The 22,546-nt window shown below is 63.4% G+C and overlaps 1 protein-coding gene across 1 annotated transcript; it reads right to left on the bottom strand.

The window, feature by feature from the left end:
* Window positions 1-218: 218 nt before the first annotated feature.
* PDXK (pyridoxal kinase) lies at window positions 219-22,420 on the bottom strand. Its single transcript, XM_032865233.1, has 11 exons — window positions 22,266-22,420; window positions 11,214-11,268; window positions 7,204-7,308; window positions 6,652-6,735; window positions 5,664-5,710; window positions 4,896-4,981; window positions 3,966-4,011; window positions 2,835-2,946; window positions 2,207-2,343; window positions 662-728; window positions 219-374 (listed from the first exon to the last, which is right to left on the bottom strand). Exons 1-11 carry the CDS (start codon window positions 22,350-22,352, stop codon window positions 262-264), a joined length of 939 nt encoding a protein of 312 aa, XP_032721124.1. The 5' UTR covers window positions 22,353-22,420; the 3' UTR covers window positions 219-261.
* Between the last annotated feature and the right edge of the window lie 126 nt (window positions 22,421-22,546).

Here is a 22,546-nt window from a genome sequence, read left to right on the forward strand (position 1 = left end):
CTACTTGGGTCGGGACACATGGCGCCCTGAGCCAGGAGAGCCGTGGGGAGCTACGTTCCCCAAATTACAGATTTCTGTGATTGCTTTGTTACTCCTGAAAAGCACGACCAGCACGTTTTCACAATTAAGACCGGTGGATACTGGACACTCACGAAAGAAAAAGAAGACCAAGTTTCAGTCACAGCTCTAAGGCAGATGCTACGTGTTCACAGGACAAGGGAGACACCACACGCTGTGCGTTGCGGGGGCGGCCCAGGGGCCTCACAGCACCGTGGCCTGGACCACAATCTCCGGGTTCTCGATGTCCTTTTTGCTCTGGACCATCCTCAGCTCCAGCTGCGCCGGGCTGGGCTTCAGCCCTCCCACTGCCTGGGCTGCGGGACAAAGTGTCAGTGACGGGGACAGAGCAGGAGCTACCCTGATGTCCCCCCACACCCCACCCGAGCTCTGACAGCCCGCATCGCCCCCTGGAGCTCCCATCCTGAGCTTGCACCCCACAGGCAGGTCCCTGCCCGAGTGAAGGCCAGCGGTGGTGGTGGCGGCAGGAGCCTGGGGGACCCGCTGCCAGCACCAGAGGGGCGCAGCTGCTGTCCTTCCCACTCCCTCCCTCCGCTCTCAGTGCCAGCCGCCTTGCGCACCCACGGGCCTGGCCAGGACATACCTTTTGCACATCTGATGGTTCGCTGCAGGACGTGGTGCATGGCAGACACGGTCTTCTCACAGGCCACCTGTGGGCGAGGGGGGTGTGGAACACACACACAGCCCACAGCTCCCCCACTGTTGTGATGCCTGAGCCCGGATGGGGTCTTCCGTGTCCACAAGCGCTCTCTCCACCCCGAGTCCCCAGGGCACCGGCTTTACCATCACACGCTCCCCACCCTGGGATGGCTGGTCCCGGGGACAAAGATCCCAGGAGAGCGGGGCAAACGCTGCCGCACCGCAATTAACGGCCTCCCTCTGGCTCCTGTGCTCTGGGGAAGGGCAGAGCCTTAGAACTGTCAATACTGTGCGCCGTGCAGTAGGTGCTTAATACCAATGTTTCCAGAATGAAGTAGGTGTGAAGAACCCACATGGAAAGGAGCTCCCCCGCCGAAGCTGGCTAAGGCCATCGCTTGCTGGCATTTCAAAGTCAAAGACTCAGGGCTTAGCGGGAGCTGGGAACGTGAGTGGACGCCCTCCTGCCCAATTCCAGGACCCAGGGTGGTGCCGAGCGTGGATTTGGCCTCAGGCGGCCCAGCAGCAAGGCCTCCACTGGGCACCAGCTGGCCAAGGTGCACGTACCAGATGGAACGTCCATGGGGCCAACTAAAACAGCACGTCTGTGCTCACCCTCGTCCCTGGGCGTGTGGGCGGGGGCACCGGTCAGACACAGCACACAAGGGCTTCACATCACAACATCGTCCCTGCGCCTTGTCGGCAAGAGGGGCTGGGCTCCGCCTCAGCCCCGCGTTTCAGGACTGGGACTGACTGGGAGGGTGTGCGCCCCACCCCCCAGGGAGACAGGCCCCTCCCAACGCCCAGTACAGACGGCTTTGGGGAACCCACGTTCAGATCCCGACCCGAAGCTTCCCCGTCGTCCGGCGGCCCCCGCACAGACGAGGCGCTTCCTCTCTCAAGCACCCCTCGCTGCTGCCTTCCTGTGCACTCCCGGAGGCGGGGGCCCCGCCGCTGCGCCACAGTAGGCAATGGGGCCCCAGCGGCCGGGACGGCCTCGTGCACACTGGGGCCCCGGTCCTACCAGGCGAGTAGCAACCGCCCCCCTGCCCAGTGGGGCCTTCGCCAGGCCGCTTCACCCCTACACGCTCGCACCTGTGGACGTTCACACACGGTGTGGGGAGCAGGGGCGAGATGGACACACAGACAACTCCCAGCGAGAAAGAGCCTCTTTGCAAGTCTGGCTTTGCAGCTCTGTCCCCAGCCCTCCAAGGGGGCTCCCGGCCTCTGAGTCTATCAAGTGGCTGGACCATGATATTTCAGTGCGAGCGCTGACGGGCTACTCTCCTGCCAGAGGCTCCGAGTTACACCCTCACTCAGGCCACACTGACCCCTCCCAGACCCCAGCTCACCCTCCGGACCCCGTCTGGCTCAGGACGGCCCCGGAGCCACACCGGCCCACTGCAGCATGGTGTACGCGGTCCCGCTGTCAAAGCCCCCGCGGCGCTCAGACAGTCCCTGCTGGGGGCAGGGAGGGAGCTGGCCCGCTGACCTTGAGGTTGCTGGGGTGTTTGTGTGTCCACGCCAGGAGCATGGCGGCAAAGAGGTCCCCGGTGCCCACAAAGACCGCGTCGACCCTGTGCATCTCCATGCGGATGCGCTCTGTCACCACGGAGCCGTCGGGGTTCCCTGGAGGAGAAGAGCATGGCCCATGGGCTCGCAGACCCTGGGTCAGCAGAGGACCAGCCCCTCGGGTCTGGGAACTGGCCGTCCCCCCTGCCCACTCCTCCCCTGCCAGCGTCCCCTCTCAGGAGCTCACTGGGGCAGACGCCCTGTCCCAAGGAAAGTGGTGGTTACTGGATCCCGTAGCAGCATGGCGGGTGCGGGGGGGGGGGCACGGCTCCTGCGATGAGACATGGGCAGAGCCCGTGGCCAGGGAGCAAGGACGGGGTCTACGGCCACAGGGATGTGAACTTACTGAAATGGGGGTGTGTGGGGTGCAGGGGGTACGCTCTCCCACAGACACAGAGGGAGCGGCGAGGAGAGTGTGCTCTCTGTGTCGGTGAGTGTGACCCGCCCTGGCGTGTGGCGTTGACGGTGTGCAGGGAACGCAAACCCAGGCGGCATTCGCACGTTCAGTGAGGAACTCATGAGGCCCCACAGGCCCCCCCAGGACTCACGAATCCTCTGGCTCCCCAGCGCGATCAGGTAGTCACTGCCCCTCGGGGACGGCAGGTTGGAGCTGGTGATGACCACCGTGTCCGGGCCCATGGCGTGCAGCTCGTCCATGACCTGCCGGGGCACAGGGGTGCCTCAGCACACGTCTCGGGACGAAACACCCAGTGGGTGAACCGGCGGGTCACGCTCATCTCAGGGAAGGGGGCTCGTCCCCCGGGGGGCGGGGGCAGCATGGCTAAGCCACGGGGACACCCACCTGCTGCGGGTCAGTGGAGACCTGGGCAGGCTGCGCTCTGTTGCAGGCCCCAGATGTGCTGCCCCCTGCCCCCCGCGTCAGCGGGCCCCAGATGTGCGAGCCAACACCCCGTGACGAGTCTCCCGGTGCACACGCAGACCCCCATGCACTCAGACATGACCGCGCCGCATGCACGAGCACACACTGACTCCCCACGTCCGGCCACGTGCACCCCCCTGCTGGCCTCTGTCGACCCCGCCGGGCGCACATGGGTCCCGGCTCAGGATGCACAGCGAGCCCACAGGAGACGCTGGGGCTGCCGTGCACCGCACTGTGTCTCTCCGGGCAGACGTGCGGACCCCCGGCCTTGGCCTTGGCAGGTCCCAGTCTCCTGCTCTGGAAACCGCGTCGGTGTGCACTCAGCAGAGCACGAGGCTGCCAGCATAGGACTGGCTGCGGCGTGCAGCGTCTTCGGTGGGGACCGGGGCCACCGAGACAGAGGCCGAGACAGGGCCACGAGATGCTGGATACCCGCAAGGGACACGCCCCCCACACAGTCACACCCAGAGCGCCCCATCGCCCTGACCTCTCAGGACCCCACAGAGGGTGGCTGCGATCTCGGCCCCCGGGTCTGCGGCTCTGTTCCAGCTGCCCCAGGACCCCTGCAGGACCCCCTAGGCACCGCCGCCGTGAGCAGAGCCGGCCACAGGGTCGCCCAGACCCAGATCCACACTGCAACTGCCGTGCCCAACACAAGGGCCCGTGGGGACTTCACAACACGTCCCGCAGCCCCTGCTGGCCCCCTGGATGCCCATCGCTCTCATCCCCAGGGCACTTGGCTGTCCCCTCCCCACCACGCCCCGTGCCCCCGTCCCAAGCCAGCCTCTGGAGGTCTTACCGACAAGGCTTCTTCCTGACTGTGGATCTTTCTGCCACTCAGTAACCTGTGAACAGGTGGGCACAGGTGACACCCTGTTTCTCTGGGTCCTGCCGGAAACGCCCCTAGAGCTCTGAGGGCTGGGTAATGCCTCCCGCAGCAGCTCGCGCCTGCTGGCCATCACAGACCTGGCCGCCGCGGCCACGTGGCCAAGGACCCGCCGAGAGTAAAATTTAACCCAGCAAGGGACAGCTGCACAGGCCCCTCAGAGGCCCGTGACTGACCGGCGTCACGGAAAGTCAAAATGCGCAATGCAAACGGCAGGTGACTGACACCGCGCTCTCACCAGGAAGGGTGGGCCAGGTCAGGCACCCCAGCCCCCGGGCCCCAACCCACCACTCCTTCAAAAGGCAGCCGCAGAGACGGGGGAACCCACCAAGCCGCACTGTGGCACCGACGAGCACACGCGGACACCCCACGGCACCAGGCCCCACTCGTTGCCCCCCAGACTGGCTCTTCATCAGGTGGGCCCCACGATCCAAGAGACGGTTGGGAAGCTCGCTACTGTTGAGGGCCCAACCAGCTCCTTTTAATCCCACCCAGAAACTGAGACGTGGGCTTCGGAGCACCCGGGCGGTCCCCTGCATCAGCTGGCGAGGGGGGTCTCTGCCCGGGGCCCGTGTCACCCCCACGGGCCCTCAGCTCCTCCCCCTCCTGCTGCTCAGGAACTCGGCTGGGGGTCAGCACGATCCCAGGACATGCGGTGAAATGACCACCCACTGCCGTTGTCAGGCTGCGGCGCCCCGGGGGTGAACGGCCCGTCCCCCCGCCCTGACCAGATCTCTGCTCCGCTCTGAGGCCGGGCCGTCCGAGGAGTGAGGGAGGCTCGGCGGCCGGCCCGGCCAGCCCCACGGGGCGGTGTGAAAGCCGCAGTGGCTCCAGGTTACTCACTCAGCCTCGAACTGGTTGGGGGTTATGATGTCTGCAAGCGGCACGACCTTCTCTTTGTAAACCGGAAGGAGATCCTCCGGCACGTACTGAAGGGGAGGGCGACAAGGCACACAGGCTGATGCACCCAGGAGGAGGGAGCGGGACCAGAGCGTGTTTGCAGAGGAGCCCCAGGTCCTGGTGGGGGCCCACAACAGGGGCGCTGCACGACGGGCTGACCCCTGCCCTTCCTCCCAGCCCAGGTGTCTCGGGGGCCACAGCCTGATTCTCGCCCGCGGGAATCCACCTCCCTCCCTGGATGGCACCCCCGCCCCCACCCCCGCCACTGCTCTACATGACGTTGGGGGTCGGGAAGCCATGGCTGTTACGTGGTTGGGGAAAGGTATAAAAAGTAGTACTAAGAACACGTATGACACGTGGAACTTAATAGGAAATTCAAATCTCAGTGTCCACACGTGAACTTCTACTAGGAGATGGCCGTGTCTGTTCCTTTGCAAAATGTGGCTTTTTCTTGAAAATTTTACTTTTAAGTCATCTCTACACCCAACATGGGACTCGAACTCACGACCCCAAGATCAAGGGCCGCGCACTCCCCCAGCTGAGCCCGCTGGAGGCCAGCGGCTTTCTCATACGGCGGGGACGTAGAGCCGCAGAGATCTGCTCTCCAGTCCTTCACGGGAAACCCCATCCGCCAGCCCTTGCTTCCGGGCAGGAGGACACGGGCCGCGTGCAGGGTCCTGTGTGTGGGCTCCCACGCGTGAGAGGACTAACCATGGAGCCTTGGCCGTTCCACTCGTCTCCCATCACCGGGTCGCACACTGTGGAGACATAGAGAGCATCAGTCAGCAAAACACCTTACCTGGAGGATGAGAGCCCCTCACGTTCCTTTCCGTGTTAAATTTCACGTACGCAGCCAACAGCCTGGAAACGCACAGCCCCCTTCCTTCGCTCGCCTGGTCACCTGGCACTGTGTGTTTTGTCGTCCCAGATGATGCAGTGCTCGGATTTCTATCTGACCCTCACCGCGCCTTTTTTGAGAGGGGACGTGGAACGGCACCCCATTCGTCTGCACCTGCACCCCGGGAAGGCCCCGCCTCCATGACGGAACTGACAAGAAGACAAGGTGTTGCTCAATGTGGCCCCCGAAACCCGGCTCCTGCTCCCCTGGAGGGGCCCCCATGTCAGGGCACCGGCATCCCCTCCTAGATGCAGAAGTGTCCCACACATGGCAGGGCTCTGCAGAGCCCGGGCTGGGCCTGTCTGAATGCCAGGGCGGGAGAGCGGCCCAGACCGTCCACGTCCCTTGGCAGGAGAGGTCTCTGGTTGGCGGACACCCCAGGAGCTGGTGCGGCGGCCGGGGGCTAGGGACCGGCCGGCCGGCATGCGCCTCAGCCTCGCCCCATGTCCACCCTCACTAGACAGACCCAGCGGGACACCCAAACCCTCCGCCGTCCTCTCTAGGCCCAACAGTGGCCACACACACCCCAACCATGTCCGGCCGCTCCAGCCCTCGCGTGCGGACACAGATTACCACCCGTCTGTCACCGACTTCCCACAACTGTCCCAACACAGACGAAAACGTTCTGAACCCTTCCCAGCGCCCTGAAGGCACATGCCCCTGCACGCCCAGCACGTTCCGAGCTTACAGGCCAGGGGAGGTGGCCGGGGAAGGAGGGGCGCCAGGAGGGAGGCCGAGCCCCCCGTCCAAGGGCCGCAGCTGCGACCTGCAGGTTAGAGGAGGTGACGGCCCAGCACGTACCGTACACCAGCTTGGAGTTCTGCTTCTTCAGCTCCCGCACAATGTCCACCACCGAGGCCAGGAAGGACTTGTCCCTCGTGTAACCTTTGGGAGGGAAATCCGGGCCGCACAGAATAGCAGGGTCACGTCAACCGCCCGGGCCCAGGGCAACAGAGCGCCCTCAAAACCGCTGTGCTTCACAGAACCGCGGGCGGGGCTCAGACCAAGTGTCCCAACGTCTGCAGTCCCTAAGGGGACACCGGGTATTTCCCAGAAGAAACGCCAAGGGCTACGTGAATGGTAGAGGCCACGAGAGAGAGGTGGACAGGGACACGTCCCTCCTGTCGCGTTTCCCGAGTTCGAGCAGAAGCACGTCACGTCTGGCGACGCAGGACACAGGACCTTCACCGTAAACTTGACTAAGGAACCAAAGCTGGGTGGGGGGCAGGACGCGGCAGACCTGGTGTTTGCACCCCACCCCTCCCCAACACCCTGCGGCCCTGCTGCGGGGGACCGGCGGTCACCAGGACGGCCAGGTCACCTGTCCTGGAGGGAGGCGGACGGGGGACTCACCCGTGAGCACGTAGTCATACTTGTTTACGCTGTTCAGCTGCAGACCCTCGTAGAGCTCGTGCAGCTCATCGGAGTTCAGCACTTGACCCTTCCAGTGTGCGTAGCCTGTGGGGAGAGTGCGACAGTCAGCCCTCACTGAGTCCCGGGAGGTCCCCTAGCAAACTGCCAGGTCTGGGGGTGGTCCCAGGGGCCCCCAGCACACTGTGGCTATCCTTAACCCCTAGGAATGTCCCTCCAACCCTTGAGCTCCCAAAGCCTCCCTCCTCCAAAGCACGTCACCCTCCCTCTCCCCAGCGGGGTCTCTGAGACAGTCATCTGAAATGCAGATTCTCAGGCCCGGCCCCGCCAGTGAGCCCAGTTTTCGGGAAGGCTGGCACTCGGTTTAGCAAGGCCCCGGCCGAACCTTAGCCACAGCAAACGTGAGAAACCCGGACCCAGGGGAGGAGCCACCAAAGCAGGCCCCAGGAGCCCCATCTCGCCTGCAGGCTGAGTGAGTCTTTGTGTTTTCACGTGGTTGGGGGGAGTAAAAGTAATTTAGACTTGTGAGAATTCCGTGAAATTCCGCTTTCAGTGTCTGTTCGTAAACCTCCAGTTCTGCTGGACCTCGTCGAGCCCCATCCTTTACACGCGGTCTCTGGCTGCTTTCACAGGGCGCGGGCACGGAAGGCGCCAAGCCTGTTTTTCAGCCCCGTGCCAGCCCTACTCCCCAAAACCTGCTCACCCAGGACCGAGCCTCCCTGGCCTCAGGCCATGGCCAGTTCTTTTCTTTTTTTTTAAGATTTTATGTATTTGACAGAGAGTGAGTGAGCACACAAGCAGGGGGAGAAGCAGAGGCAGAGGGAGAAGCAAGCTCCCTGCTAAGCAGGGGGCCCAGTGCGGGGCTGGACCCCAGGACCCCAAGATCACGACCTGAGCTGAAGGCAGACGCTTCACCGATGGAACCCCCAGGTTCCCCCGGGAGCACCACTCGTAACAGCCGTGCCCCGTAAACCCATCAACGAACGGACACGGGAGCAAGTGCGGTCCGCCCACACCGGGATGGACTGTCACCGGCCACGGGCACACGCGACCACGAGGGCGAGCCTGGAGGACATGCAGCTCAGCGGAAGACGCCATTTAAGGTCGGCTGTCATGTGATCGTTTATCTGGAATCTTCAGCGGGCAAACGCAGAGACAGAGGTGAGCTGTCCAGCACCCAGGAGGGCCAGAGGGAGGTCGGGGAGCTGCTGTGCTGCGGGTCCCAGCGGGGCAGGGAAGGCACGCCCCCTGTGGGTGTGCGGGCAACCTGCAATCCCACGCTTCTCCACGTGAACCCGCTCGACGGCACATAAATATGCTAAGAAAGACGCTGTTTACAAACAGAAGGGCTTTATGCCCGGGAGAGTGGGCAGGTGGCAGCTCGCGGTGCAGTGTACGTGGGGACAGAGCCGCTGGCAGCGCCCCTCCACCGGCCCGACCCTGGGACACAAGCAGTGTGGGCGGCCGTGTTCACAGGCCTCGGCAGTGACCAGGAGCTGCTCAGGGGCCCCGTGTGTGAGCCACGGACCCGCTCGTCGAGCAGGGTGCCGAAGGCACGGGGTGGAAATGTCCTGGCCGGTCATGCACGGTGTGAGCCGAGCACCGAGTGCACGTAGGACCGACGGTGGAAAGGGCACCACAGCGAGGCCCGCCCGGACAGCGGGACGGTGCGGTGCTGGGCTAGGACGCTCATGGACGGGGACAGGTGGTGTGGTGACTTTCTCCCCATGCACATGGTACTTGTTCGCTCTAAGGGCCTCGGTTCTCCTTACAGAGAGGCAACGGGGCGCCTGCGGGGCGCAGTCGGTGAGGTGTCAGACTTGTGCTTGGGGCTCAGATCATGATCTCGGGTCGTGAGATCGAGTCCCGCGTTGGGCTCTGCGCTCAGTGGGGAGTCTACTTGGGATTCTCTCCCTCCGCCTCTGCTCACTCTCAAATAAATAAATAAAATCTTCTTTAAAAAATTTTAAAACATTTAAATAAAAAGGTAAAAATGGGGGCACCCAGGGGGTTCGGTCAACTGAGAATGCGACTCTTGACTTCAGCTCAGGTCATGGTCCCTGGGCTGGGAGGTTGAACTCCGGGCCAGGCTCTGTGTGCAGCAGGGAGTCTGCTGGTCTCTCTCTCTCTGCCCCCTCCCCCTGCTTGTGCTCTCCCTCAAATACATACGTAAAATCTTAAAGAAAAATAAGGGGCACCTGGGTGGCTCAGTGGGTTAAGCCTCTGCCTTCGGCTCAGGTCATGATCTCAGGGTCCTGGGATCGAGCCCCGCATCGGGCTCTCTGCTTGGTGGGGAGCCTGCTTCCCCCTCTCTCTGCCTGCCTCTCTGCCTACTTGTGATCTCTGTCAAATAAATAAATAAAATCTTAAAAAACAACAAGATTCTCTCTCCTCTCCTCCTGCCCTGCTCCCTGACTTTGCACACACACTCTTCATCTGTCTTTTAAAAAAAAGAGACAGAGAGATGGGGAGGGGAACAAAGGACCCTAAATATTTCCGGGTCCAAAGCCTTGGGCTGAACCCCTGGGACTCAGGATCTGGCTGCACAGACCACCCTGTCGAGTCCAGCTGGGGGTCCCTGCCGCCCGGGAGCTGCCCAACAGGTCCCCTCACCAGGCGGGTCTGCCTGGCACCTGGAGGCCAGAGTGGGGGCCCTGCCAAGAGCCCCTGCACCTGCGGGTCCACGCACTCGGGGTCTGTCTTCAACCCCTTCTTCTGGGGCGGGTCAGAGGCCCCCCGCGATGGTCAGTCCAGCACCAAGGAGGTTCTGGGAGCCCAGGAGGCAGCGCGCTACCGAAGGCCCCAGAAACCCCTCCCGCATCTGGGGATCTGGGCAGAAGCGGCGGAGTCTTGGCTTCTACCGAACTGAGACGAATGATGGCGCCGTGTGATGTTTGCAACGAATTTAATTCCAGCACTGAGTGGCTCAGCCAGTCTGGCTCATTTACTTAGACAGAAAGGCAGGTGGTTAGAACAGTCGGGAGAACCTGTGGGACTCGGGGAAGTTCACTGAATCGACTTAAACTTCTTGGGGCTTCTCCAAATTTCACAGCACCCGGAACGCGCGGCAAAGCAAATTAGGGAAGGGCTTTTGGTGAGAACTTTCTTCTGAACCCCAAACGTCTTCCCCGCCGGTCCACGGCTCACGGCACCCCGTCCCTTCTGAGAAAAACTGCACCAGGAGCGGCACAGCCTATCTTTCCTGGCGTGTGGGCTGGGGCCCAGGCACCCACCCACACACCGGTAGGCACTCTGCCAGCCTGAATCTAGACTGTTCTTGCTGCTGGTTCCATCTGGGTTCAGAGTCACTGCAGGAGGGGCGATGGTGGGATGTTTCCAGGAGGGCAGTGGCTTCACGCCCCTGCCTCTACGGCACCGTGCAGTCACACGGCAGGTGGCCCCCAGGGCCATGGGTCAGCTGGTGGGGGAGTGGGCTCAGGAACCTTGTCCCCACGACCCGGGGCCTCTCCGAGGGCGGTGTCCCTCACATGTCCTTGAGTCAGCAGTTCTGCTTCAAAGCCTCTATGCACAGGAGTCACTGTGTCCCCTGCGCTCAGACAGGTGACACCACGCCGAGTTCCCAAGGTGCTGGTTTCAAACAGAGAAAATCTGGATCCGCTCCGTGCCCCCCAGGGGCATGTGCATACACGGTGTCCTGCTCAGGGCCCATGGAGGCACCCAGAAGAGGGTTCGGCCAGGCAGCAGGTGCTAGGAACAGGTCCCCATCTCATAGAAGAGACCGGGGTGCCGGGAGTCTCCCCCAACCTGCCCTGGGGCACTCAGATTCAAGCAGCCAGGCCAAGACTCAAACGCGGTGTCTGTACCCAAGGCCAGGCTACACCCCAGCCCCCTGCACCCCGCATGTGCTGGGTGGCCCCCCGACTCCAGCTCCGGACCATCAGGCGAGGGGTGGGGTCCCCAGATTTCTCATGGTCCTTTCCCGTGCCCACCTCTCGCCGCTTTCAGTGACTCTCAGGGCAACAGCGCCTTACCTGTGTGGTTGGAAAACTGGACAGAGTTCAGCGCATCAACCTCAAATCCCAAAACCTGCAAGACAAAAAAGGACCGGCTGTGAGAGAGCCAGGGCGCTGGGGGCAGGCAGGAGGCTCCCTGGAGCTGGGCTCAAGGCACGGACTTTGGGGGCCCTTGCTGGCGAGGGGCCGCAGCTGGGAGTACGTGGGGGCACCACTACCCGGAGCGCTTAGCCTCTGGAAATCCTGCCGAGTGAAAATGCCCAAAAGTGCGTGACAGCGAGGCGTCTGTCTCCAGACACGGAGGGAGGGCTGTGAGGTCCTCTTTGTTTCAGGGATGTGGATTTGAGGCTACCGCTCCTCTGCGGGGGGCAGTGCCCAGGGCTCCTCACTGCACAGCACGACTGGCTGCTCTGTCCCCGGGAGCCTGGCTCTCATGGGCAGGACCACCCGCTGCAAGGCGGCAACTCGGGGCCTGGGCTGGGCGCGCGCCCACGGCACAGGGGGCAGGTGACTGCACACAGGCTCCAGGTGCCACAGAGTGTGAAAGAAGTTTGTACAAAGCAAAAGCTCCTTCTTCAACCAAGGGAAGAAAGCTTACGTCCAGGAAGAAAGCTTACGTCCAAACGGTCTAGATGCCTCCCCAAGCCACTGTGGGGCTGGTGAAGCAGCCAGGCCAGGGCAATCTTCCCTTTGGCTCACCCTTCCCGTTTCTGCACGTGCAACAGGCAGGCACGGACTCGCTCAGGGAACAAGACGCAGGCACGCCGCAGAGCCCCCGGGGCCACAAGCCACGTCCTCTGTGGGGCCCTTCCTGCAACCCTCGGCCGTCAGAGGGGGTGGGTGTTGGGACACGGCCAGGCCCAGCCCTCGGCCGTCATGTCCTACGCCAGTCCCCCGGCCTCCTGTGCCTGACCTTCTGGCTGACCGTGGCTGGCACTGGTGCTGACAGACCCAGGCCCAGGGCCCTGCTGCATGGACCCCGACTGCTCTCAGGGCAGCCCCTGCGTCCCTCCTCGTCCCTCCGCAGAGCCGGCTGCCTCAGGAAGTCTGCCTGGCACGGCACAAAGGCCTCTGGGGCTCGTGGTGAGGGTACAGCCACGAGGTGAGGCCCAGACACCCACGACCGAACCGAAGCCTAACGAGCGTGAGCAGTGCACCAGGGCCCGGCCGTGACCTCCGGACCCATGGGAACCAGGCAGGTCCCCAGCAGGAGCCGGGGTGGGGCCCCGGGTCCACCGGCACGGGGGGGCCTCACTCGGGTCTTCCTTCTTCCCCCACCCCTGTGTGAATGAGGCAGCCGGGGGGCTTGTCAGGCTCACACTCGGGCTCCAACCACAACCTGTTCAAGCCCAAACAGGCTCACGGCCAGCCCTGACCTTGGAGCCACGTGACCCCACGTCAGGACAGCTGTTTAATTCGGATTCTGCTTCTGTTCGAGTGGGCCTGGGCCCTGGCACCAGCACTGTGGGAGGGCCCACAGCCGGGACAGGGACGGACCTCACCAGGCCAGAGCAGGAAAACCACGCCCCCCCGCGGGGACAAGTGTGGCACGACCCACCGTCTTGCCTGGAAACCCAGAGGCACGCGCTTAGCCAGCAGCAGCACCTGTCTCCCCATCTCTGCCTGCTTCCCGTCACCCCCGCCGGGTCCTGCCCGGGCCACCAACGTGACCTCTCCAAGTCTCTGTGTCACCCTTTCCTGGGGAAGCACAGCCCTCCTTGACCCTCTCTGTCCCAGCGCACAGCTCCCTCCGGGGTTGGCACAAGGCCTGAGCCAGCAGCCCGCACCTGCCTGTGTGAGGCCCCTGAGGGGCGGGGCCTGTCAGCCTGGAAGGATCCTGTCTCCTCCCCCCCAGCAGTGTGTTAAATCACAACCACCCCCCTGCGGCCCCAGGGCTCCCCCACCAAGCTGTCCCCCAGCCCTCCAGAACCCAGTGGGTGCAGCGTCTCCCCTCTGTCCCCTCCCACTCTGGCTGGGTCTCAGTTCACGTCTAGGGCCAAGGGCGCCCACAGGCTGCTGGGAGTCCCCAACCACACAAGCCACACACAGGCAGTGGGACCCCGAGGAGGCACCAAGAGAAGGGCCAAGACAGCCACCCTGAGGGAGTGTGTGACATCCAAGCCCCCTGACCCCAGCGGCTGATGGTGGGGGCGGAGGTAACCCCAGGGGAAGGAGGCCTGGGAACGTTAACACCCCCTGAACTGAGTGCACGGGTTCACCGGGTTCACCAGCCCGCTGACCTTTGGCCTTTCTCCCTCTCCAACCCCAGGAAAACAAGAACAAAGGAGCCTTTTATGACACTGGTCCACAAGGACAGGACGGGGGACCCAGTGGGTGAGACATTTCGACAAACTCTGGAGACGCACAGATACTCCACAGGGCACGGGGACACTGAGACCTCAGCTCCTGCAGAGGGGCCCCATGGGGTGGGTCGGCATCCCGTGGGATACGGCGGAGGAGGAGACAGCGGGAGGGGTGCAGAGATGGAGGAGAGAGACTGGAGGGTCTGGGGGAGACACAGGAGAGGAGACACCAAAGGCTGTGGGTGGCCAGTCTCTGGCCATCCCCTCCCTCTCCTGCACACCAGGGACTTCCCAGGCTCTTCCCCTACTCCCCCAACACCACCCACCCCCCTCCAGGTCTCCCCTGAACCTTCAGAGACCAGCCCCACAGCTCTGGTGCTCTGGAGCGGCCTCGGGCAGCTGGGGGAGGCGAGTGGACGTCTGGGTGCTGCTCCCACTCCTGCTGCCCGGGGAGGATCCACGGTCGAGCTCCCTCTGTGGCCGCTCACCGAGCCACACACCTGTGACCTGGGTCTACCTCGCCTCTCTGAAATATTTAAGCATTTGAGCGGGTGTTACTTCAACTCAAAGAAAGAAAATACGAGTCGGTGGCCCCGTGACACTCCACAGTTGAAACTGGCCCTCGGCCAGAGTGCCTGCCTCACAAGCAGCTTCCCCGCCTGCCGGCGCGGCTTCAGATCCCGCGGAATTCTCATCAAGGCGACAGACACAGCTCTGAACTGGCCACGACACAAATCCTGAGAACCCTGCCAACTACCCGCTCACTGCTGCTGGCTGTGCAGATAATTAATCCCCCGAAGCCAAAACACTGATTGGAGAACGAAGTCCCTACTTTGTGCTTCAGGACCAGGGCCTGCTTTTCCACTTCAAGAGCGGCACCAGACACGGCTTCTTACTCAGTGCACATGCTGCGTGCAGGGCACGTACCACTGCAGGAATACCACTGCGCAGGCGCGGACCCACCACGGAGCAAGGCCAGTCCAGGGGGCGTGCACCCATGCAGAGCCCGTCCCCACATGCTCCTGAAGGCCAGCGCCCCTCTTGACTTCCGCGCAGCTGCTTAGGGAAGGTGGCAGGTGTGGCTGCACTCGGAAGGCAGGTTTCCCGCACTTTCTGAGAGCAGGCGGTGCTTGGATACTGGGTGGAAGCTGGCGCGGCCAAAAGCGAGGGGCACCCCGTACTTCCCACAAGCTCGCACAGCTCCACGAGGCTCAGACCAAGTGGCCTGCACGAGTGCCAGCAATTTTTCCGGGAAAGCATCCTCTGCGGGTTTCCTGAGTTAGCGGAAATGGGCCCCCATGGAAGCTGTCTGTGAAAGGGAAGCGGCGACCGTGATGTCCAGGACAGCGGGGGACAGTTGTCCCCGGTTAACACCTAGTAAATCTTCTCATTCAGGTCCCCACTCCTGGGCTGGACCTCACTGCACCTGCCACCTCTCCTGCAGCCCCCGCGGAGCCAGACACAGGTCAGTCCTTGGTCCAGGAGTCCGGGCCGTGTCTGGATGCCCTGGGAGTCCTTGGGTCCCCCCACTCCCTTGCCACGCTCCCCACCTGCTCCGTGTGCGGCCCACACCCAAATTCCTGACCCAGACAGACTTCATGTGAGTCCTGTTTGGTGGGAGGAGTCCCCTTGTGCCCCATGGGCTCTGTGGAGGGACAGGACCAACCCCCCACTGGTCAGGGACAGCCCTGCCTGTGTGCGTGTTCTGTGCGAGTCACATGGTTCCACGGTGAGCCTGAGAGCCCACAGCCCCTGGGGACACCCCGCACAGCCGCATCTGATTGCGGGCGGCACCTCGGATGGGGGTCTGTGGCCCCAGGGAGGTCACCCAGGTGAGGCTACTCTCCCTGCAGGCGCGAGGCAGAAACAGGTGTCCAGGTGGAGGAGCAGAAGGGCCATTGGCCTCCGGACGGGGTAAGGGGTCCCAGCGCCGGCCGCCTCGGGGCAGGTGCTGAGCAGAGCAGCTGTGTGAGACCGTCTGCTGTGGGACTGTTAGGAAGGCCGGAGTCACAGAACCCACACGAGTTACAAGAACCACCAATGTAATACCCGCCCAGCCTCAGCCCTCCCTAATGACTTCACCACCTCTCACTGCGAGCGCCGCTCCCCAGCGGCTGGACTAGGGCGGGATCCCACGTAACGGAGGCCACAGCGGCCACACCTCTTCCACCCACACGGACCGTGTGCGGTCACCACGGCAACGTGCACACACACTGGAACCAGCCTCCGCCAACCCCCACTTTTTATGACATCTACCAGCACACGAGCAGCACGCAGTGAGAAGCTGCAAAAGACCCTTCGAGAAAGAAAAAAAGAAAGCCTGGCCACAGCAGAGGGGACCCCCCCCCCACAGAGTCCCCTCCTCCCAGCACTGCCCAGCCAGTGGCCACCAGCCCCTGTGGGAGGCCAGGAGCCCCGGCCTTCCCGCGTCCACCATCCTGTGTGCCTCAGTACGAGGGCTGGCGTGGCCAAAGCCCGGGGCTCAGGCTCCACCAGCAAACCTGCTCCCATCTCAGAAAAAACCCCGGGGCCTCGGCCAAGCAGCCCCCACAACAAAGCCCGTTCCCTTATCGCACAGCTGCCGGAAAGCTGGCGGCTCCTGGGCCATGGAACCACGGCCACGCTGCGGTGGCCAGCATCTCAGGCTCGAGCAAGCCACTGAGGTTCCCAGCTAGCCCCAACTGGAGGCATTTCTGGCGAGGTACCAGGGTTGGGCACCCGCAGAAGGGCCCCTCCACCTGCCAGAGGCTGGGGGTGCGGCCGTGTGCACAGAAGCAGCCTGTGTCCTGCCAAGAGAAGGCCGAGGGGCTCCCCCCTTCCATGCCTCCAGTGAGCAATCCGTGTGCGGGTGGGGGGGGGACATCTGCAGTGACTCCTCGGGGGAGGGGGGCTTTCAACCAGCAGCGAGCGAGGACAGCCGGGATGCCGGCAGGCCACCAAGCCCTACGTCCTGACCCGCACAGGGGCCACCCTGTGCCCCGATGCAGAGCCGGAGCCTTTCCTGAGGGCAGCTGCACATCGGGGGAGCCCTGGGCGGGTGACGCATGCTCTCCGCGGCCAGAGCCCCCTCACTGCCGCAGCTTCAACCCACTCTGCTGACAGCCAACAAGACACGGTCATTAACGCAGCAGCTCACGGGCGGGGGTGCAGAGCACTCACAGCGGCGGAAGACGGGGAGGCTCTGGAAAATTCCAGCGCGGCTCCCCCACCGTGCCCAGACCACCCCGGTCCCTCTGTGGGAGGGGGTCACTGTCTTCAAGAATCCTCTCTACGGCTTGTTTTGCAAGATCTGTAGCCACTGCTGCAGGAAATCAGATATATAAGAGGGGATACCGGAGCGTCATGTGACCACTGGCCTCTAGGTCGGCCTCGGGGCTGAGAACCCGGGGTCCAGCCCACACCCTGGGACTACTAGGCCCAGTGGTTTGGCTCGACCCGTGTCCACTGTCCTCCGACCTCCAACGGGCGCTCCTGCTGGAAACAGCCCTGCAGCTGGCCTTCAGTCCCGTGGCCATCCCCGCCCACGTGTGTGCACCCCTCCGCCTCGGCCGTCACAGCCCTGGACCCCCGAGACCCCTGCCCTGCTCCCAGCATACCTCGTGCCCCAACTTCCTGGCTCCCAGTGCTTGCGGCCAGGACTACGGCCCCCTGCCAGGCCCCGCACACGGTTCATGCGCCCGTGGTCGGCTTCTCCTGGGGGCCTAGCTGTGCTACAAAACCCCAAATGGGGGGGCTCACCCTGAGCTCCCAGCAGCACCCTGGGTTTAGACGGGGAATAGGGTGGCTGCTCTGGGTGGGCAGGAGGAGAGGCACTGCCCCCCTGGCCAGCCACGGGATGCTATCATGGGGCTGGGACCCCGCGCCTGCCTCCTTGCTTCCTGAAACCCTGTCACTGATTCTCTTCCTCCCTGTCACTCATCCACACTGCTGTGTGCTCAGAACTGGCCGGTTCTAGGTCAGCGTCCCACATCGACGTGCCCCGGGGACGACCAAGCCCACGAGCCACAAAGCCGATGGCTCCTGCGTCATGGGAGCCCTTGTGCACAGACGTACCCTCCCTGCCCAGACAGCACGGACCACGCTACCCCAGACCCCGTGAGGCCCGGTCACTCAAACAGATGCCAGAGCCTCACTCGGAGCACAGCACAAACACATACCCACTACTCATCACACACACGCACACACACCCACATACTCATCACACGCGCACACACACACGCACGCACACATGGGCGCACACACCCGCCCACATACTCATCACATGCGGGCACGCGCGCGCACACACTCATCACACACACACATATACTCATCACACACGTGCACACACGCACTCATCACACGCACACAGACATGGTGCGGAAAAGATCAGAAAACGAGACCAATTACGTTCTGGCTTCCTCCATGACAAGCAACGAGGAGTAACAGAAACCTCAGTCCCAAACCAAGAAATCCAGTTAGGTTAGGACATCAAGAAATTGAGCAATTCTGGACCTTCCTGGAGAAACCGCAAAGTGACACACAGGCTGCACGACCCACACACATTGCGATCAGCCAGGACTTGCGGAGGCTGGGAAACGGGAATCACCACAGGAGGCAGGGTGTGAAGCAAGCAGGGCTACGTGTCCTGGGGCACGAGGGAACATTTCAGAACATGCCTGGACCTGCTCCAGACCCAGCACACCGCCTCCAAGGAAGTGGATGTCCATGTGGGGCAGGAGGCCGCTGCACTCCCTCACGTCAGCGGTCTGCCACCGTTTGCCAGTACACGCATCACCGGGAACGGGGCGAAAACCCCGTCTTTAAGGATGACCTTCTTCCGGAATCTTCCAAGTGCGTTCTGCCACAGAAGGCCCTTCTAGCCTAGGCATGCTCCCGAAAAAACGGAAAGATCTGCCTCTCAACAAGGTCACCTTGAGGCTCCGGGGGTTCGTGAAGGTGAAAAGCTGGAAATAAACGACTCCCGCTTAGGGAGTCACAAAAGACCCAGACACGGGATTAAGTGGGCGTGAGGCGAAGGCCCACATCAGATACTCTGGGCTACTGGAGGGGACCCTCCAAGGCTGCGCCTCTCCGCTGTGAGCCTGCAGCGACATCCCCACCCCAGCACAGAGGTCATACCTGTCCAAGGCAAGGAAGGCCCCGGAGCCCTCGGAGGGCGTGCAGCCCCACCAACACCCAGACTTCAGCTTCTGGCCCCCAGCAGGGCGAGAGAATCTCTGTGGTTTTAATGCCGCCATCTGCAGCACTGGGGAGAGCGGCCCCAGGACACTGACACCACCCCAAGCCTCGCAGGTCTGCTGTACCCTCACCGCTCTAGCCCAGGAGCAGGTGGTGTGACCTCCTGGGGGGTTCTGGGCGCTCCCCTCTCCCCGGGGGGTGCTGCTGACACACAGGCAGCCGGCTCAGAGGGACTGCACCTCCCGGCTCGGGGGAACTTCCAGTGTCCAATTCCCGAGAGGAGGCCGTCCCACTGGCCTCTGGTGCTAGAGGCTCGCTTCATCTCCCGCCCCCCATTCTCCCCTGCTCTCTCCGGGCCCCAGAATCAAAGGCCGGAGCAGCAGGAAGGCCGAGCCGTGCTCAGAGAGGCATCCCCGATGCATCACTGGCCTGTCCGCCCTAGACTTGTCAGCCGTCTCTCCACCGACAGGGCCATGCGGGCCGCGAGCCAGCCCTTACTGTCCTCACTCTGCAAACATGGGATCATCCCACCTGACCCTCTCATTTCTCTGTCACTGGTCACTAGAACACACTTTGGACTCAGCCTGAAAGCCAAACTCAAAACCAGGGTCAAGGTTCTGCTCCCCTCTCTGGTCTGATCCCTTCCTCTGCCCAGGGAGGGTGGCTGCTCACGGGCCGCGTGCCTGAGGCGGCGAGCGGTGTGCTTTGGGGACCTGGCACGAGGCAGTCTGGGAACCAGGGCCCTGAAGTCGAGCCTCGCAGGCCTCCTACCAGCCAGCACATGTCTGCGCCACACTCACCGGGGAGTCAAGCCCCGTCTGTGTGCCAGGAGCCCCGGGAGCACCGCTCTCCCTGTACACACCAGGGTTGGAAAGGCTCAGCCCGCGGTGCCCAGTTCCTGAGCCTGAGATCCCGAGACAAAGGGACAGCAGGCCAGTCCCCACAGGGGCTTCTTCAGAGCCTGGCTTCTGCTGCCCCTCCTAAGTTCTCTTCCCACACTCAGCTGCGTGCACAAGTGTGTCTTTGTCTAGCTCTACGGGATTGATCACCCTGAGAACGTACCCCCCACTGAGCACAACTCCGGGCGCTCAGGGATGCTTCCCCTCCGACCCCCTGCTGGAAAGTGCAAGTGCGGGGGCCCCAAGCCTATCCCAGGCTCTGTTCAACCCAGCCCGTCCTGTGCTGAGGCTAGTCTGAGGTCAGTCGGCGGCCATCCCCACCCTCTCCCTGCTTGGCTCTGCTCCAGCGGTAACCAGACTGAGGGGCGCGGTGGGGAGGCAGCAAAATGCCCGCAGAAACCACCCCGCAGTGTTAAGGGTTTGATCCTCCCAGAGCTAAGGAACACAGGCCAAAACAAGCACTTGCAGGCTGATAGGAAATCGAGACTTTGCTTAAGGAAGCAGTGTGTGTGCAGTGAACTAGGAAACTTCTGGAAATTGTTCTTTTTATGGGCCGAACTGTGTTCCCCAAATTCTTACCCTGGCCTTCAGCCACGCAGAATGTGACTGTGTGTGGAGACAGCATCTTTAAAGCGGTACTTAAGGCAGAACGGGGTCACTGGGGTCGCGGTGATGCACTCTGACCCATGTCCCCACGAGAAAAGAGGTGAGGAGACAGACGTGCACAGAGGAACCAGGTGACCCCACCGTCCACACGCCATGCAGACGCCGCTGGGGCGGGGGGGCAGGCAGCCGTGCTGACACCTTGGTCTTGGACTTCCAGCCTCCAGAACGGAGGCCACAGACGCTACGGCTTGAGCCGCCCAAACACACTGACGCTGCCCTGTCCGGGGTCCGGCTCAGCGGGGAGCACGTTCAGAGGACCACCACCCCTGGCTTTCTCCCCTCCTCAGCCCTCTCCATCCCCCAATACCGTATCTTATTTCGGTAATCAGCAGGAAGAGGAGGAAATTAGGGCAAAAGACACACACAGGTAAGAACTAAAAAACCAACCTACATCCACTCTTGGCAGAGGTCCCGGCCTCTACGAGATGCCAACCCTGTCCAGTCCTCCTGCACGCTGGGGGGTGAGCACGGTGCCCCAGGCACGCTGGCCCACCTCATTCAGTAGCCAGCACCTCCAACGGGTGTTCACATGCCCCAACTCTCCTGGCCCTAAAACAACCCAGGAGCAGGCATCATGCCCATTCTACAGATGAAGCAACTGAGCTCAGAGTGGAAGAGAGGCTCCTGCCTTCGGAGACCCCTGCCATACGCCTCCTGGGCCTCACCAGCCTAGAAGAAGTGCTGGGATGGGTTGCATCAGAGGCAGAGCCCCTCCAGCCCCACGACAAGTGGGAAGGAGATGAGAGGACCACCACCCTTGCCCCAGCCTATGTCCCACAGCCCTGGCACACGGGTGAAGATGCCGGGCAGTAAAAAAAACCCCAGGTAAGAACCACAGCTCTGATCAGAGGCACCTTGGTGTGGAAGTTCAGAACACACGCCTGGAAGGAAAATGGGTGCCATTATGGGGCGACCCAGGTGAGCCGAGGAAGGGAACGGTTTGCCCCGTGCAGGGAGAAACAAGGGAGTGTGTGTGGCTGGACAGTGAGGAGGGACTGGGCACAGGACACAGGGAAGCCAGCAGGGGCCCCGCACACCTCTGCCAAGGGCAGCTCCCACGACTCCTTGGCCAAGAAGGGCGAGGGCTGCTCCTCTGACGGGACAGCAGGCTGACGCTGTTCTCAAGAGCCCTTCCTGGTCCTGCCTTTTGGGTGGGCCTCTGCTGCACAGACCCTGCACCTTGTCCCCAAGCACAGGACCACCCCAGGGAGCGTGTCCACACAATCCACCCAGATGCAGAGCTCCCCCTTCTCCAAGGAGCTAGGGGCACGCAGGGACCCAGCCACACTTGCTTCTTGCCCTGGGGGTGCCCGCCAGGGACAAGAGGCCAAGACAGGCAGTCCAGGAGAGTCGACCTTGCTGTGACCACCCAGCACTCCTGCGGGGCAAACACGGCAGGGGTGTGCCCCTACCCTGGTATTGCCTCTGGGCTGGCATGAAACCCCATGGCATCCAGGCCTCCTCCTGCCCCTCGCGGGGCCACCCAGCCATAACCTTGGGGCTGCAGCAGGAAGCAGTGGGCTCCTGGCCTGGGAGACCCCCCAAGGACAAGCCCGAGAGGCGGGAGCAAGCCCGACAAGAAGTCGAGGCTCTACAACATTTGAAAAGCGGCTTCTGAAGCCCAAGGGCAGGGCCCGGTTCTGTCTCCGGGTCTCCTCCGGCGCCGACACCTGCCTGGAGGCCTTTGCAGCCCCGCCCGCCGCCCCGGACCACGTCCCGGAAGAGTCCCCGTAGGTGGGACCCACCGCGGCCGGCGGGGGCCGGACTCCACCGGCTGGCTCGGCGTCCCCGGCAGGTGCGCGGCCAGCACCCGCCCTCCCCGCGTCCTGCGCCCCCGCCCGGGGCAGGGTCAGGAGGCCGCCCCCCCCGCCCTGTCCGCCCCCTCCCCGTCCCCCCGGGAGCCGCAGCAGGCAGGGGCGCGGGCGGACAGTGCGCCACGGCTCCCGCGGGGCCTGACGCTCGGCGGAGGAGCGCGGGCCGGACGGCCGGGCCAAGGTCGGGGCTCGGGGTCCGGCGGCGCCTACCTGCAGCGGGAACGTGGCCGCCCGGTTGCCCACGTAGCCGCGGACGACGTGGCTCTGGATGGAGAGCACCCGGCACTCCGCCTCCATGCCGGGCCAGCCGCGGCCGCGCGCGCGTCCGCCGCTCGCGGGGCTCGGCTCGGCTCTGCGCGGCGCAGGCGCTCGGCTGGGGCAGGCGCTCGGCTGGGGCGGGCGCTCGGCTGGGGCAGGCGCTCGGCTCGGGGCGGGCCACCTCCCTGTGACCTCAGCGCCGCCTGGAAGCGCGGGTCCCGCTCGGCGCGGGG

Source organism: Lontra canadensis, unplaced genomic scaffold (genome assembly GCF_010015895.1).
Source record: "Lontra canadensis isolate GAN:19392208 unplaced genomic scaffold, GSC_riverotter_1.0 scaffold29, whole genome shotgun sequence".
In the NCBI taxonomy this organism is placed as follows: domain Eukaryota; kingdom Metazoa; phylum Chordata; class Mammalia; order Carnivora; family Mustelidae; genus Lontra; species Lontra canadensis.

Excerpts from the sequence above, each read along its gene's own strand:
- PDXK (XM_032865233.1), bottom strand. The coding sequence starts at position 22,352 with ATGGAGGCGGAGTGCCGGGTGCTCTCCATCCAGAGCCACGTCGTCCGC. Across the intron at positions 11,269-22,265 it reads CGGCCACGTTCCCGCTGCAG|GTTTTGGGATTTGAGGTTGA; the intron begins GTAGGCGCCGCC and ends TTTGTCTTGCAG. Across the intron at positions 2,344-2,834 it reads GCTGGGGAGCCAGAGGATTC|GGAACCCCGACGGCTCCGTG; the intron begins GTGAGTCCTGGG and ends CTTCTCCTCCAG.